Genomic DNA, 17,656 nt, shown 5'->3' with positions numbered 1-17,656 from the left:
TCATCTGTGATAACTGCCCAGAAGGGAGGCACGTTTCAGCAGCAAGGTATTTCTAAATCGTGGTGCAAATGGTGTCTGAATCAAACCTGCTTCTGTTTCTGTCTCAGTCTGTTTTATAGCATTGTGACAGTCCAGGATCTCCTCAGGTCTCAGACCAGCGACCCTGTTTGTCCTCCAGTCAGTCCTCCAGAAGCTGATGGCTTTTCTGGAAACAATGTGAGTGTAACACACAATCAGTCAAAGGACATAAATGTGTGTGCGTGTACTGCCGTTGTAAGTATTCGTTTAAAACACAGGAATCGGTGATGGGGAATCCACATAAACAATTAGTTAATGAATATTGCATGTTCTCCATAGATACAAAATTAAAACGGATCACAGCATCGGAACATACATCTTAAAACTTCCAATCCATGCCAACAATGAGCAAATTAGGAAAGATTTGTTAAATTGACCCATTAAGAGTACAAATACTTAAAAGAAAAAAACGACTCTACTCCTTATAACAAAATCTGCTTATCAAATCAGCATCCATCCCTCCACCGTCAACCGCTTATCCTGCGTACAGGGGGCTGGAGCCAATCCCAGCTGACATCGTGCGAAAGGCGGGGTACACCCTGGACAGGTCGCCAGTCCATCGCAGGGCCAAATCAGCATCCAGATTAAGATAAATCAACAAATCCTCGCATCTGAGACCTAATATGATAGCAAACGATCCCAAACTTATACCCACAGTTCTGCTTTTCCCTTGCAAGATAACAAAATACATTTCTTTGCAAAATAAGAAGAAAATCTTAATTAGTATTCTACATTTTCTGTTATCTAGAAAAAGACCAGGTATTGCATTTAAAAGATCTAGACAGACAAAAATGAATCTTCTCTTTTTTCACAAAGATTTTGTGAAAACACAAACAGCTGTCCAGAAAGCAATGTTCGTTTTTTTTTTTTTTTTTTAAGAAACAAGGAGATTTGTTTGAAATAACATTCACCACTTTATCCTCAAATTCTGTTATCTCAAACCACAACTTCATACTTTAATAATGGAACACACAAAACAACCAACGTGTTCTTTTTTTTTAAAAACCGTATTAGGGGTGGTTTTGTTCCCATGGCAATAAAATATTTATGCTTGGTTCTCTCACAAAACAAACCTTTAGACGGCCTCAGGCCCAGAGCTGGCCCTTTACATAAAATGAAAAGGTTCAAAAACGTATTTCCAATCAAATGCATAGGTTTGATATTAATTCTTGTTATGTGTAGTATGAATATCAGTTAACACCAGCCTGAACAGTTCAACGGATTTTTGTGTGAAGTTTATGTGAAGTTAAGAAAGTTTAACAATACAAATACTTAACAATATTCTCATAATTTAGATATAAATTAATAATATCTAATAATTAATAAATTATGGGGAATGGAGAGACAGGGTGAAAGCTGAACAGACATACATCAAAACATTAGAAATGAAGTGATTGTGTTGAAGCAACAAAAATAGATATAAACATGTAATTGTGGAGTGACAATGTTTTATGCGAATACCAACATTTTTACTACATCAAACTTCACACTGAAACTATCAATATGGTGAGTAATCTGCAACAGAATATTTCACTTAATCATAAACCTGTAGTATGAGCACACCACCGCTCAGTCATGGACTTCATACTTTCCATATCTGGGACTACTGTTTAATGTTGGATAGTTCAAACACAGCTGAGCTATTGTAACCCAGAACTGACCTTTACAGGGGAAAAAAACATTCGCTATACTTTCACCAGTGCCAGATTCTGTAACATTTCCCTATTTCCCTGAAATTTACAATGTCAAATTAGCATTTCTGCATATCTTTTTATAAATACATATATGTCTTTGACGCTGTTCGACCACTCATATGACAGAGCTAAATGCTTTAATATGAAACTTCCAGTAGAGGGCGATAAAGCCTGTTTCTCACACACAGGGAAAATTTTTTTTTATATTTACTATTACCAAACTTGTTTTCCTACTGAGACCAACAAACAGTTCTGCAAAACAAGATTTCCAACATGTGGTGCAAAGAGCCTTCATAAAGAAGACCTTTCACCAAATTTGAAGCACAGTATCAGTAGTGCAAGAAATCAGTAATACCGTACCACACCAACTGAACATTCACATATTGATGTTAGTTCCAACATGAATTTAGTCACAAATCTCCACCTTTTTGCTCACTGGTTCTTTCAGACCACTAAAGAGGAGCTCAAAAGGAGCCATTTTTCTCACAGTGGGGAAAAGTGAACGGACCTGATTTATATTCTTGTTTTTAATCAGAGCAGTAAAGCAGATGCAAAGGACTGATTTAATTAGCACATCAAAAAAAGTTCCTCTTTCACTGTAATGGTTGGGAGGTGCGACGCTGCCCCAGAGAATACATTTACACTTTACACAAGGGGTGGACTAACATCTCAAAGGGCTCTCGTTCACACCACCGACCAACTCTCTGCATATGTTAATGCTTCTGTGTGTCTGCAAAGCAGCAGCCTCAGGGGACATACGCTGGTCTCTGCTGCACTGACATGAGCTGCCAGCCTGAAATGAGGCTTTGTTCCTCACGGACCAATAAAATCTGCTTATTGTCTCAATAGCCTCTCTGATGACAGATTTATATAGCTTGTCCTTCCAGTTTCCTAAATAAATCCGGAGAGCAGGGTGGAGCAGGGTGATCTAGTGACATCATGAGTTATGCTTGTTAGGTGGAGGTAAATAAAGTGGTGGTATTTTCACTACAAAGCAAACAACAATACAGAATAAATAACTGTTTTTAGAGATGCATTAAATAGTATTTTGTCCTCTCTTGTGCCGGGATTACACAGAGGGCAAGAGGGGGGCCCCAAAAGCCATTTGCTTATAGATATATTTAATACAGTTTTCTATTTTCAAACATTATATATTGATATGCAGGTAAAACTACATTAAAATTAGGAATCCAGGCCCCGAAACAAAAAGCGGAAAATTAAAACAGCCATCACATAGCCCAAAAATCAAAGAGATCCTTGAGGAACTGTACGAAAATGATTAGGGGGGGAAGAGAGGGCCAGAGGGAAGCTTTTTTGGGAGCTCAAAACGGGTCTTAACTTTTTGTCATCACAGATTCATTCTGCCCATGTGAGATTTATAAAAAAAAACAAAGAAAAAAACACTTAAAGATCAAATAATTACTTCAAAAAAGATGGTTTTCGTTCTCCAACACACCCATCCACGCTACTCGAAGATTCAACCCCCCTCCTCCCCCCAGTCATTTTTGTACTGTCCCTAAGGCCAAGGTTTCTGATCTGACTATTTTTTTTTTTTTTTTTGAGCCAAAACCTCTAAGGCATAAGTAATTTAAATCTGATGTCTTACATTCAGGAACTCAAGGAAACTGTTTTAAATAGTCAACTTTGTAGATTAATGCAGTCATGCATCATTTCATATAATTGTTTAATGTACAGTATTCTAGGAGTTTGCGTCATTGTGTTTATGTCAACAACTTGAGATAAGGCTGATTTAACCTCCAGTACATCCTTGTTTGATGATAAGTGAAAAGTAAATCATTTAGAGCCTCCCACCAGAGGACGCAGGTTCAAGACTTCTGAGTGTCCTTGAGCAAAACACTTTCATATCAGCTCCACACAGGACGACTGTTTCACACAGTTCTGACACTGGCAGATTTTATATACTGACAATCCACAGCTATGAAAGCATGTGCTGATCCCCTCTGTTGGATGGGTTCACACATTCCCAAACCATCTGATTAATATCACATAACCTGCCTATTCCCCTTTTCTTTCTTCTTTTTTTTTACAGTGGGACAAAGGTTATTCTCACATTTCCATGGCAGAAATATGAGAAAGCGTGGGACTTGAGGGCATCTGGAAAACCACTGTCTAAAGACGCTGTGGCAGCATGGTGCCTTCTTGCCTGTCTCCAAACCAGGAAGTGATGTCACAGCACCAGGCCCAACCCCTCTTTTTCACCTGAAGAGAGGGAGGGGCATTTCTGAGCTTGACAAGGGGAACAACAAGGAAAGAGCTCACAAGCGGGCAGGTCGGTGTGTTGTGTATGTTCACTCGCCTGGATTGCGCCTTGGTGAAGAATAAAAAAGGAGTTTACCCAGCTGGTGGGGTTCTCAACACGGATATGGATGTCCCGGATTCTCCACATGGGAATATGGGGCTGTTAAGGACATTTGATTGCTCTGAGTTTGGCAGCTGGGAGCAAATAGGCTCAGGTGGATTTGGACAAGTATACAAAGTCCGGCACGTACAGTGGAAAACATGGCTGGCTATCAAGTGCCCTCCCTGCCTTCATGTGGATGACAAGTAAGTTACAGGTTATGATGGATTGTCTTTGAGCTAATGTATGTGTAAAATTACATGTAGTAGTGTAAAAGAATTTAGCTCAACATGCTCTTGGTGAAGCTCCGACATAGTTTAGATATTTCTTTACTTCTGTATTTGGTCCTTCTGAGTGCCAGATGGACAGATCTGTCTTGTCTTCAGCCAGCTCCTGTGTCTTAAGCTTAGCATTTGATCACCAGTTTATGACTAAACAGCAGACAGACAGAGGCTTAGATCATTACTGTGCTGGTGAAAATTCATCCCACTGTGTTCCTTGAATAGTGGAACACCAGGAATTGTGTGTGACTCACTCACTGCCAGTCTGGGCACACACTGCAGCTGTAAAAGTGGCTCTGCAGCAAACACGAGGGCACTTTTAGATATCTAGACACCGTAAAGTTGTGTTGTAATGACCACTGACATGCTAATTCATACCCCAGGTAAAGCCAAGTCCACATTGCTCAGGGCCATAGCCGCTTACTAATTCTAACCAGACCCTAACATGAAAGGTTCATTGCTGATATCCCCAATCAACAGCGACGTTTTAATCTATTGGCCTCAGCGAGGGGCTGGTTTTAATAAATGCACATTTCAGTGAGGCAGGCATTCCCCCAGGCACTAGACATTACTCAACCCTCTTGAACTCTGTAACATTTTGCATAACCATGAAGCTTTGCTCTGCATGGATCTCAAAAGAAAGAAAAATTGATTTTTTAATGTTAATTTTTAATGTGTGTGTGTGTGTGTGTGTGTGTGTGTCAGCTGTCCTGCTGTGTGGGTGACCAATGTCAAGTTCTATGAGAGCCTTCATTGAAGGACAACCCCCTCAGCAGCACAGCAACCCGCCCCTCAATGGAAGTTTCCATCCTTCTCAGCTGTGTATACACACACTGGGTTCATCTGTGGGCTTCAGACAAATTATAAATATTACCTCACAAGAACCTTTTTTCATGTTTTAATGTGTGGACAAATAAATCACTGCTCATGAAGTGATTCAACAAATTGACATTAAGTACCTGACCGAGTTGCAGCTGTCCTTTCAAAATGACATTGAGGTTAAGCCCCAGCTATCTAAATATGTTTTCCTCATTTGATCACTCAGCTGACTATTTTCTTGTTCTTGTTCTTTGGATTGCCTGATATCAGATTATGATTATGATGTTAACAGTTCAGACAGATAACTAACAAACAGGAAGCGGCTGTATCAACATTGCCACCAAAAAAAGGGGACTAACATCCTCTCCGAACTTGTGGTGCAACGTAAAGTATCCGCTGAACCTGAGCCAAAGATGTTATCATCTCCAAACATCTGTAGAGTACATAAACAGTCATTAGATTGCAGCCTTCATTGACCCACACATAACATAAAGCAATAGGAACTCAAAGCCACCTTTGTCTGTCTAGGCTGCAGTCTGCTGCCGTGTGGTACAGACAATACAAGAAGCTGTAAAACCGGTCTTACCGGGCCTCTCTGTTAAAGCAGGGATACTGTTTGGTTCTAAAGAGCTGCTGAGGAGCACTTTGGATTAGATTAAGGATTTAGCGAACAAGTGCATGCTCATTCTCCCATATTATGATTGATTATTCCTGCCAGGCAGATTTGGGGCTTGTGCCTCCTTTACTTGGACTGACTATAAAGGACAATTATAGCCAAGCCTATGGAACATGACTCTTCTAGTAACCTGATACACTTTGCACCTAATAGAGTTGTAGGAGTCTCTTCTGTGCATCCAATTTCATTTTATTAATAGTGAAGCCCCAGTCCAGCTCACCTAATTCTACATTCGAAGCACATTCCTTTGAACACAATCATTAGTGATTTATCTTTCTCTCATCTGTCCTCATTAAGAGTTTGCATTTTTAAAGCAACCTTTGCTGGAGATATGTGCACTGAGGTCATGAATGACCTGCACTGTTGGGTTTGAGGTATGTCAGCGGGGCCAGTGGGCTGATAAAGGGAGCTGTGCAAAGGTTGAGCAACAGTGAACAAGAGCTCTGTTTAATGCTCTCCTGATGCATTCCAGGCTGAGCTAGAATGTCCTCAAGGCTTTAAAAGAGCCCCCGGACAGTTAAGAGCACAATCCACATACTCGGGATGAACACTGGTAAATAAATTATAGATGTCTTCAGAAGTCACATATTCAAGGTTAATGCTAGTAAACATTTTGCAAAGCTGTGAGCTCAGTAAGGATGACATGTAATGTAGGATAATTTGGGTTAGGACAAAAGTTATGCCAAATATTACAGCTCAATGAGCAAAGTATGATGCCAGAATCACAAGGTTAATGTTTGATGAGAAGATATAGTTGATAAACGTCTGTGAGCCAATGGATGTGGAAGGATTGGTTAAAAACAAGCTAACTTAAATACCTTAAAACCAATGGTTCGTCTGCAGTTTGTTGACCCACTGAACATAACTGTTTTTTTAAAATCACAGGGAGCGGTCAGAGTTGCTCGAGGAGGCTAAGAAGATGGAGGCAGCCAAGTTCCGATACATCCTGCCAGTGTATGGGATCTGTGAGGACCCACAGGGCCTCGTCATGGAGTACATGGAGACCGGATCCCTGGAGACCCTGCTGGCCACCGAGCCGCTGCCCTGGGAGCTCCGCTTCCGCATCATCCACGAGACTGCGGTGGGAATGAACTTCCTGCACTGCATGAACCCACCGCTGCTCCACCTGGACCTGAAGCCGGCCAACATCCTGCTGGATGCTCACTATCATGTCAAGGTAGGGAGTTTGTGGCATCCTTAGTGCCTCTTAAGGCCATTCTTTAGCCTGCATTGAGTGAAAACATTAAAATTTGTTGATCATATTCAGCTGGTAGTGTGCACATATCTTTTCTAAAATATGGCCTAAATGGTTTTGTTGTGTTGCCAATATTTAGTTATATTTATAACTATTATGTATATATTCTGGCTTTTATCAGAACAGCTGTTTTTCTATGGCAGTAACAATATGTAAACGAATTAATGATTGGGAAAAATCCATCATCTTAATTGTATTATTAGACATGGCTCATATATTATTACTCCCCTTTTGAAGTGTAATGATTGAATTCTTGTGTTGCTGTTAAGCCATGAGGTCAAGTCACAGCCATCATGGCATCAAAGCTGGTTAAATGTCAGAGTTTTACGGTTTTAGAAGCAATTTCAGCTGTTAAGTGGTTTGCAGTTCCTTTTCATCCTTTTAAAAATGACAGCCCTGCACACGCTCTGGGCAGACAGGTGTCTCTCAGCCTCTGTCCAACATCTGAACAGCTCAACTGCACTGAGAGCAATGGGTGGGAACTGTCATTTCTGGAGTTTAATACCTGGATGTAAACACCTCACCCGGGCCTGTCCCAACAGGATTAATTCATCTCCTGTTAAATCTCCCTCTGTGAATGTGTGTGTGTGTGTGTTTCTGTGTGCGTGCATGAAAGAGTGTGGGTGTGCACTGTTCAACACAAACGTGAAGGGCCTCTCCTCTCCTACAGGCTGGGACATGGCTGCGTTGCCCTCATCATACCACTGAGTACATAATAAGAGCTTAGCAGCCTGTCACACTCAGCGGGCAAAGTTAGTCATCAAGGCCACGGTGCTTCATGAGAAAGGCGGTGGTTGCTCTGTTTGAGGGTCTTATCAGATCTCTCCCCATTTCAGATATCAGATTTTGGCCTGGCCCGATGGAACGGCCTGTCACGGGCTGATGACATCAGTAGAGACGGCTTCTGTGGCACTATTGCCTACCTGCCACCTGAGAGCATCATTGAGAAGGACAGAGTGCCGGACACCAAGCATGACGTATACAGGTTGGATAGTTTTATAGCAGTCTGCATGCAACCTTTTTATGTAACTGTAGGTTTTTGTTTTTTGCTGTCTGTCTACCTTTCACCTACGTTTGCATGTTCAGTCAAGGTCTGACTCACATCAGTATGTATAATTGTTCAAATGTAGGACATGGATTTGCTAGCACTTTCCACAGAATAATTTTTTACAATCTGACAGCACTGGTTTATACAGTAACAGTGTGGTAGGGGACGATTTAAACAATAAGCAATTTCAGCTTGAAATAGAAAACATGTATCATGTTTGACATTTTCCTTGTACTGACACCTTTTATATTTTATGTTGCCTCTATTCTAGTTTCTCCATTGTCATCTGGGGGATTCTCACGCAGAAGAAGCCCTACCAAGGTGAGACTTGTAGTACGATGAATACATGACACCAATGAAGCCATTCCTGCCAAGAAAATTAAATAAAATGGTAGTAAGGTTCAAAATTAATGAATTGTATGTTATTAAGTATGATTCTTGCTTATTATGGTATCATAACATGGTGATATTTAACAGTTATAATGTTTACCACAGTCGCCATGTTAATTTAGCGTATTAGCATGCTAGCATTTGCTAATTGGCACTAAACATAGAGTACACCTGAAGGTTGATGTGAATGGCGTTAGTTTTGCTGGTATTCGGTCGTGGACCAAAGTACTTGACAAATTAACAGTTTAAAATGATGATAATGATGTGAAGGGTTAAGTCAGAGTTACGACAGTTTGTCCGGAAGAGAACATGAATGTTTGTACCAAATGTGGTGGTGCTCAAGCTTAATCACATCAAGTCAGAGGGGATCACCAAAGTGAGTAGGATTCGTCCTCTGGAGAATATGAATGTCTGTACAAAATGTCATGGCAACCCTTCCAGTAGTTTCTGAAATATCTCCTGACAGACATTGCCATACCATTAATAAAAATAACACCCGGCCTGATTAAATTTGACTTGAATATTTATTTTTATTCCTCTTAACTTTTCGTCTATTTTTAACACTTCCCTTGCAGGCATTTACATTTCCCAGTAAAGACACAACCCTAGGTGAACACTTTAGGTTACACATTTCAGGGCGTGTGTGTGTTTGTGTGTATGTGTGTGGGTGTACAGGTGCTGTAGTGTATGTGTTTACTCGGTGAATTCCAGAGCAGGCAGTTGGACAGGGCTAGACTGGCAAGCGGAGTGTTTTTTTTTCTTCCCAGGCCTATCACGTAGCAGTTCACTTCATGAATCTGGCTCCTTATGAAGACCAGTGTTTATATGAGGGTTTCCAAGTTGGCTCTGGCACCGCCTATGTTGATCCAGACATAATGAAAAAGTGAGAAATGCCCTGGTTACCATCCCTTCCCATCGCCCTCCTCCACCTGCAAAGGGTATTAAGGCTACAATAGGGGGTGAAGTACCTGTGATTAAGGCCTCTACCTGTTTGCTCTGAATCACAGACTGGGCTGATACCACAGAGAAAAAGGCCAGACCAGGATCTGTTTAGAGCTTTTCCATTTTGCTCCCATATGAAAGAACAGCACACACTCCCTTATCAGAGCACAGGGGAAGATGGTGATGAAGCTGGGCATAACTGGCTATATCTGTAGGCACTGGCTCCTTCCAGCACCTTAGGTTATGTTCTCATGTACCGCAGCATGTTACATCATCACTACATTTCAAGTTATTTGTATTTGTCTTCAAACGTCAGAAAACAAGGCTTCAGATCAGATTTATGTGCCCCACAAATATGTGTGTAAAACCTGATTTGTTAAGAGATAAATCTGAAGTATCTTATTGTTTCCTCCCTAGGAGAGAGTAACATTCTTCAGATCATGGTGAAGGTGGTGAAGGGGGTGCGCCCAGACCTGGGTGCAGTGCCACGCTGTCGACCTTCAGCCTGCACAGGGTTCCTGAGCCTCATGCAGCACTGCTGGACCACAAACCCTGATGCCAGACCCAGCTTCCAGGGTAACTTGTGCACTTCTATTACAAATAAAATGTCAACCTTTTTCATGATAACATATAAAATCAACATGGAACACAAGTGACCCTATTCCTAACACAGACTTAGAAAGTCCTGCAGTCTGTTAGATTGAGGTTTTTCTCTCCTGCTTTTAGTGTTGCTTTTCCTCCCCTTTTTGTATTTCACAATCTCATCCTTGATGTTAATGAAACCTGACCTTGAGACGTTGTCCTTACAGAAATCACATCTGAAGCTGAGGAGCTCTGCTCTAAACCTCAAGAGGAGCCCAAGACTCCAACCTTATCAACGTCAGAGCCAGAGCCCACGTCCCCGAACACACTCACTAGTGACCAGGTACGACATGACAACACCATATTAACTGCATTTGGATGAACCAGACCTATGTTTCATAAAGATACAGATATGATTTTTTAACATAGTGAATCATGTGAACCTCTTAACGGTCATTACCCCCTTATATCATGTTGCTTAATTCTGAACCTTCTTTATAGCTGTTTGTATTTCCATTAATGTGTAACGATCCGCCCAGACAATTATCTCCAAAGTGCTCCAGACATGATGATGACTTTTAAAGTCATATGTTGTGTAAATGTTTTATCCTGAACAACAGTTGCATCACCGAAGAGGAATGTTGACTGATGGGAATGTTTAACCTGTGTGCTGTTTGTCATTTCCGCCGTGTTTGCTGTTGTGTACGTGACTAAAAGAACTGCTCATGAGAGGCGACAGCTGCTGATATCTGAACTGTGTCATATCTGTCTGTAGGGACAGAAGATAAGCTGTTGAACTTGTGTAATCAAGGGATTTTAGATCAAACTTAAGTTCAGCAAATTGTCACAATGTCAACATTCAGTAGCCATTGTACTGTAAATGGTGTTGGATAAGAGCAGCAGCTACATACCGGAGTATAAATGTAATGGAATGTGAGCGCCAGAGACCAGCTTGTCCAAATATGCTAATCTGGCTGTTTGCTCTACAGATTAAAGACAACATACCGGTGCGTCCAAAGTCAGCCATGTTGCCGGAAAAGGATTACAGCCTGTCAGAGCTGTTGAGCCAGGTGGATTCTGGGATCTCTAGGAGCTTTGATCGAGTGAAGGAGGAAAGCAGCTACAGCAAAGAGAACCCTTGCAAGAGACTGTCCGGCATCTCCTCGGCTGATTCCGCCTTCTCTTCCCAAGACTCGATCTCGCTGTCTTTTGAGAAAGAAAACGCATGTGGTAAGAGCTGATGAAACACCTACAACCGTAACTGTTATTCCAGTTGACCTAAAAGTCCTATATGCTCATGATTACCTGAATTCACGAAAGAAACAATCCCAGCTAATCAGTGGAAATGTAGCAGTTTAGATGGACTTTAATTTCGCCTCAAACCCATCCCTTTTCTTCCTTCCTGCCCAGATTCTGCTGAGGTCCAGAGGCGGAAGCTGTGCGAGGCCATCAGGACCAAAGACACTGCCAAGCTCATGAAGATCCTCCAGCCTCAGGATGTCGACCTTCTCCTGGACGGAGGAGACAGTCTGCTCCACCATGCCATCACCTCGGCCAATGAAGAGGCTGTCAAGTTCCTTCTCTTGAACAATGCCAATCCCAACCTCGCGAATGCCCGTGGCTCTACACCCCTGCACCTGGCCACAGAGAAGCACCTGAAGCCCCTGGCAGAACTTCTGCTTGGTCGGCGCAGCACCAACGTCAATGCCAAGGACGAGGACCAGTACACAGCTTTGCACTGGGCTGCCCAAAACGGGGACGAGGCCATCACGCGCCTGCTGCTAGACCGGGCTGCGGCCATCAACGAGACCGATGGCCAGGGACGCACGCCAGCTCATGTCGCATGCCAGCACGGCCAAGAGAATGTAATCCGGGTGCTGCTGAGCCGTGGTGCTGATGTTCGAATCAGGTGTAAGGACAATTGGACGGCGCTCCACTTGGCTGCCTGGCAAGGGCACCTGGGCATCGTCAAGCTGCTGGTCAAGCAGGCCGGCGCCGACGTGGACGGGCAAACGACAGACGGCCGCACGCCTCTGCATCTGGCATCCCAGAGGGGGCAGTACCGCGTGGCACGGATCCTGATTGAACTTGGAGCAGATGTTCACATGACGTCTGCTGGGTTTAACACAGCCCTGCACGTGGCGGCAGAGACGGGTCACACCAGCACCTCACGCCTCTTGATCAAACACAAGGCGGATATCCACGCCCAGAACACCCACGGACTCACTCCTCTCCACCTAGCCTCTCAGCGAGGCCACCTGGCCACAGTCAAGATGTTGATAGAAGAGGGGGCAGACCCTTACAGAACCAACCAGGCCCTACGCACACCCTGCCACCTGGCAGCAGAGAACGGACACTGTCAGGTCCTGAAAGAGCTGCTCCTTCACTGTCCAGATGGTGGCACTCTGTCAGACGAGCAGGGGCTCAGCCCGTTACACCTGGCAGTGCAGGGCAGACACTCGAACATCATCACTATGCTGCTGCCACAGGAATGCCAGGACTTGGTTACTGAGAGCTCTGTGCAACCAGTAGCCGAACAACCCGCACCACCGGAGACTCAGCAGCTCCAGAGGAAAGTCGTCATTCTAAAATTGACGGAGCACCTTGACAAAGACTGTGAACAATCCAGCAGCAGCTCAGAGTGTGCCTCAGCCCCCTGCTAACAAGAGCAAAGACACTGCCAAAACTGTACAAAACCGTCTTCATTGTCATTTTTTTATACTCTACTGGTGCCTCACAGTATGAGGGGAGGGGGGTCATTTCGAACTTAAGAGAGTGTTTGCCCTTTCAGCACTGTAGGTAGGTATTAATGGTCGTCAAAGCTGTGGTGTAAATATGTACACTGTAAATAGAAAGTATAAATACTCTGTTGTGTTTTGAATTTAGACTTTGTTTACTTTTGTACTTAACAAGCAAATTTTTACTAAACAACCTAACAAGCACGTACTGTGTGGCAGAAAAGGACTAGGAAACCCGTGACCTTTCACTTTACCGTACTGCAGCTGGTATGCCTGTAAATTATGTTCTATAGAGCACAAACTTTGGTCACAGGCCTTATTAGGAGAATGCTGCAGATCATAAGAGCCACTGCATGTTTAAAGAACTTTGACCTTCAGTGTTCTGTACATGTAACATATCAGTGCATCATCATCCATTAAAACAATTTTAAACCAGTTGTTTTGTTTGACCTTGTTGCTCCCCCCCCCCCCTCTCACATGTATAACCTAAAAATGTATCTGGAGACGCACAAGAAGGATATTTTGAGCTACTGTCCGAAGGGACAAGAAAAAAAAAATTAAATGCTAGTTTGTTTCAGTTTCATACATTATTAAGAATGGATCTTGAGATCTATTGTATATTTTCTCACAAGGTAAAAAAAAAATGGGTTTACAATGTTTTATTGTATCATTAATGAAAACCAATTTTAAGGTCTGTCAGTGTGCCCAGAAAGCTACTCCACCTGCACGTGTGCAGGAATTATCAGCCCATTGATCTGCCAGAGTTTGCATGTCTGCATCTGCAGTCTCACCTGTAGTTGTATTATTATTATGTCTCTGCTCCAGACCCCACAGAGCATGCTCAGGTTGGCACCGACCATGGGAACTGCCCCTGAGGGGGATCACAGGCTGTAGGATGATGGATGAGTGGGAAGGGGCGCTGATGTTCTACCTACAATTCCAGCCTGTTGGCTAATTCCTTAGACCACTTCAGCTTTTCATCACTCACTAAAACCAACATGCCGTTCCTGACGCCTCAAGGGCTCTGGTTTTTGTAATCCAAGGAACTGAATGCGGGTGGCTGGTGCTTGTAATTGTCCTGTTTTTATTGCTCGTGTTTGCGGAGAGCCAGAAAATGACTGCTGAAATGTGTGTAATCTGAGGCCTCTGTTTTGTGTACACAGCACGCCATCCTGTCTGTTGCCTGGTAATGTGTCTCAGCTCCAGCTATGGGGAAGATAATGGATGTGCTGTTGCCTAATCTCAGCTCTTATCTCCTGACAAGACTGCTATTATGTTTGATTGACTGGTAGGTTAGGTTTGGTCATACAGGAACTTTTAGTGTTGTAAGTTTTTTTTTTTTTCCTCTTCTATTAATATTCTATTCCTGTGTAATTTAAAGTGCCTACCCTTTTTACAAAACACAACCTATTTAACATCAATGGTAACATCAGACAATTTCACACTATTCCTGCTATACCAATGCCAACATGCCATTCTGATTATAGGTAGTTATATTTGTCTGTAATATTATTTTCAAAAAATGTTTTAAACTTACAAGTGGGGCACACTTTTTCAGTTTCCCGACTACTGTTCCATACATTTATCAAATACAAATACAAAGATTTGTTTTTTCATCAGTCCTCCTGACCCTTTGTTTCTTAAACATTCACATTCCTCTTCTCCCATTAGAAACAACTTTTGTATACTTTCAGGTAGTAATTTATTTTTGACCTTTCATATGACTTATGCTGTCTTCAGATCTACCAAGTCTCTGATTTTATGCCTACAATTTAAAACAGTAGTTTGGTTCATTCTTGATTAGTTGTTTTGTTTATACTGTAAATGTACAAATGCTCTCTTTTGAAGTATGAAACTTTAACTTGTGTTTTTTGTTTCTGCATACAACTACACATTAAGCAATGTATGGAAGTGTATGTGAACAATACAACGTGTATAATAAAGCTTGATTTAAAAAGTCCTTAATTTTCTACAGTATTTCAGTAGATTTTAGTATAATTGTAGCTGTTTCCATCACAATTTATTATAATCACCATCAGAAACGATTGTCAAAGAACATATCATCAAACTCGTTGGAATCTCTTTGGAAGTTTCATTTCTTTCTCCACAACATCCAAAAGTTGTTTCAATTTTTTACCAGAATAAAATACATTTGTACCATGTGCAAACATGATTTTAAGATTTTATTGTTTTGTAAATCTTACATACTTATAATTTATGTACTAAATAAGCACTGAGGCCCACAAGTGATCTTCAATAATGATTCACCACTCAATAATGTTATTCATTAGTGACATGTCAACTGCTTTCCAGTATTTGTACTTCTTTCTTTTACATTTTATTTAACAATGCCAATAATTTAAGCTTCCCCTGTGGGGCGGGGTCAATATATAAGTCACTTCCTTTTCTTAATGTCCATTTCTCTTCAAAATTCAACCTGCTCATCACACCTTGACGAATGATGGATGAAGTCAGACCCTATCATCATATTAGTCATAAGGCCTTGAGAGAAGGAGACCAGCCAAGGGCCCAGACTCCATTAGGCTGAGGAGCAGTCCACCGTGTGCTCCTTCTTGCCTCAGACATTAGGTTGTGAGCTGTCCACCATGTCAAGCTGAAATGCGCAGGCCTTTGCACAGTCTGCTGCCTACGGGTTAGTGGCCACAATAAGTAAAATAGCTTGTGGGATCAGGTGTAAGAAGTGAGTTTAATCTACATCTAGAATAAAGCATAGGCATGCTAGTTTCCTGGGGGCAGACTCCACATTCAACATATAATTTGTCACTTTGTAGACACAAATACAAAATATATGACCAGTTTAGGAAACAAAATGTATTTATAACTACACAACTGCATTTAAATACTTTTAAGTGAAATTTCAAATAAAAGATGCTTACTTGTAGGCCTAAAAGAGTATATGCATTGTGCTATTTTTGCTTTTACTACCCAACGCCCAATGCCCAAAGTAAAGTGTTGGGTAAGACTTTGCTTTTAAGCCTGCTATTTAGCATTTATAATCAGTATATGAACAGGTAACAATTGGTTTCTAACACTCAGTAATGTAGTAGTAAGAAGATATGAGTGTTTATTAATGTATTTGTCAACAACTATAACTCCTCCTGTGGAGGCTGGTGGGCAAACAGATTTCTCATGATATTAGAGTAAAACTCAGTTGTAACAATAAACACGTCATGTCCATAGGAGAAGCTATAATTGTTGACATGTGTGTGCTTAAAGTAAAATGTTACCAAGATTTGGATACTTCTTCTGTCACTGTCTACATAACATTATATAGGCGGAGCAATAATGAGATGGACAATCTAAAATACGTCAGCAGTGGCAACCTAATTAACTAAATTACCTTTATAGTGCATGGCATTCAATAGGATGCCTCTATTACACACAACATTAGATGTGTATGACAGATTACTGTACAATGCAGTACAATACTGATCTCAGTATATATTTCAGCTAAAAAGACTTCTTGTTATCACAGTGTCTCAAAGATTGCCAGACTTCTTTCTTGTCAGATGAGGTATCTGGTTGCTCCTTTGTTTGTAGGGACTTTTCAGTTTGGCTGAGTCACACCTCGCTGCTCTGACCAATCAACAACAAAGCCCTCATGAACCACAGAATATTGCTCAAGTGATGCAAGGCCCTTATCAAGATATAGCAGTAGATTTAAAAAGGTGGCTTAATGGTTATATCTAAAAGGGGGGGGGGGGGGGGGGGGGGTAATTTGTGTTCCTTACAGGAATTTCAGTTGCAGATTAAGTGAAAATGAAAGTAGCAGCCAACTGTAACATCTGTTCTACACTGCTGGGAGACTAGAGCTCATACAGAGTGCTGTGGGCTGTTTTGCTCTCCACTCTTTTTTTCACTCTCCCCTTATTTTAACCTCACAGAACTTGCTGAACAAGATCTGAGGCCATGTCTCCTAGAGGCAAGCTGCAACATGTAGATGTGGAGTCAGGGTTAAACACAGATGTGGGCGCACTAAGCATTGATGAATTCTAAGATTTATGACTAAGTAAGCGGAGGGTGATAACACCATTGAAAGTAACTCAGTGACAGACATGAGAGTCAGATCGTTTTCCCATCCCATGGCCTATTACTTTTGGCATTTTTAAACAATCACGAACATGTTTCATTTGCTTTTTACTAGGTGACCTAAATGGTTTGTCTAATAAAAGTGCATTGGGAGGGAAAAGTTGTTTCCTGGAAAGGTTCAGTTTGTGGACATAATCAGTGAATATGGTCTAGTGAAAGTCCACTCTGAGAGGGAACACGTCTGTGTCAACAAGAGTCCCTCCTGTTAGGGCCACATCTCAGGGATGTGTCAGGATCTGTTTCACCGATTACATCAGTCTTGGCTTGATTCCAGCTTGGCAAAAAATTGATGTGTTCATGATTACAAGTGAATTCTGATCTGTAAAAACACTATTATGTTATCTGATGATGTCCGCTTATGTGGGTGGTAGTAGGGCTTATCATCATATTAGCATTAGCTTTTTGGATTTGGTTGTGGTTTTCCTGGTAGTAGGATTTCTGAACAAAGTCTTAGTGCTCTGATGTTCAATTAAAATCTCCATAGCATATTTCTTAGGACTTGTTCCAAATTTGTTTGACAGCCTAATTCTGGCAGCCTGCATCCACAAGGCCTCTGTGTAATTGTGTGATTTAGATAGAAAATTAAGATGGCTGCACAGCTGACTGCACCAAGGCTGCCAGATGGGCCAGAGGGCTACACCAAAACAGCCTTGATACAGTACATTGTGAACATGTAACCTGGTC

At 41.8% G+C, this 17,656-nt stretch overlaps 1 protein-coding gene across 1 annotated transcript; it reads left to right on the top strand.

Annotated features, from left to right (window-relative positions):
- The first annotated feature begins 79 nt into the window (after nt 1-79).
- On the top strand, nt 80-13,297 carry ripk4 (receptor-interacting serine-threonine kinase 4). Its single transcript, XM_046039870.1, has 9 exons — nt 80-216; nt 3,823-4,337; nt 6,793-7,084; nt 7,999-8,147; nt 8,482-8,531; nt 9,960-10,118; nt 10,352-10,467; nt 11,114-11,354; nt 11,535-13,297. Exons 2-9 carry the CDS (start codon nt 4,078-4,080, stop codon nt 12,785-12,787), a joined length of 2,520 nt encoding a protein of 839 aa, XP_045895826.1. The 5' UTR covers nt 80-216; nt 3,823-4,077; the 3' UTR covers nt 12,788-13,297.
- Nucleotides 13,298-17,656: the final 4,359 nt, after the last annotated feature.

The sequence above is a fragment of the Micropterus dolomieu genome, linkage group LG23 (genome assembly GCF_021292245.1).
Source record: "Micropterus dolomieu isolate WLL.071019.BEF.003 ecotype Adirondacks linkage group LG23, ASM2129224v1, whole genome shotgun sequence".
NCBI classification, from domain to species: Eukaryota; Metazoa; Chordata; class Actinopteri; order Centrarchiformes; family Centrarchidae; genus Micropterus; species Micropterus dolomieu.
The sequence above is the reverse complement of the archived record's forward strand: the minus strand, read 5'-3'. Positions and strand labels throughout refer to the sequence as shown.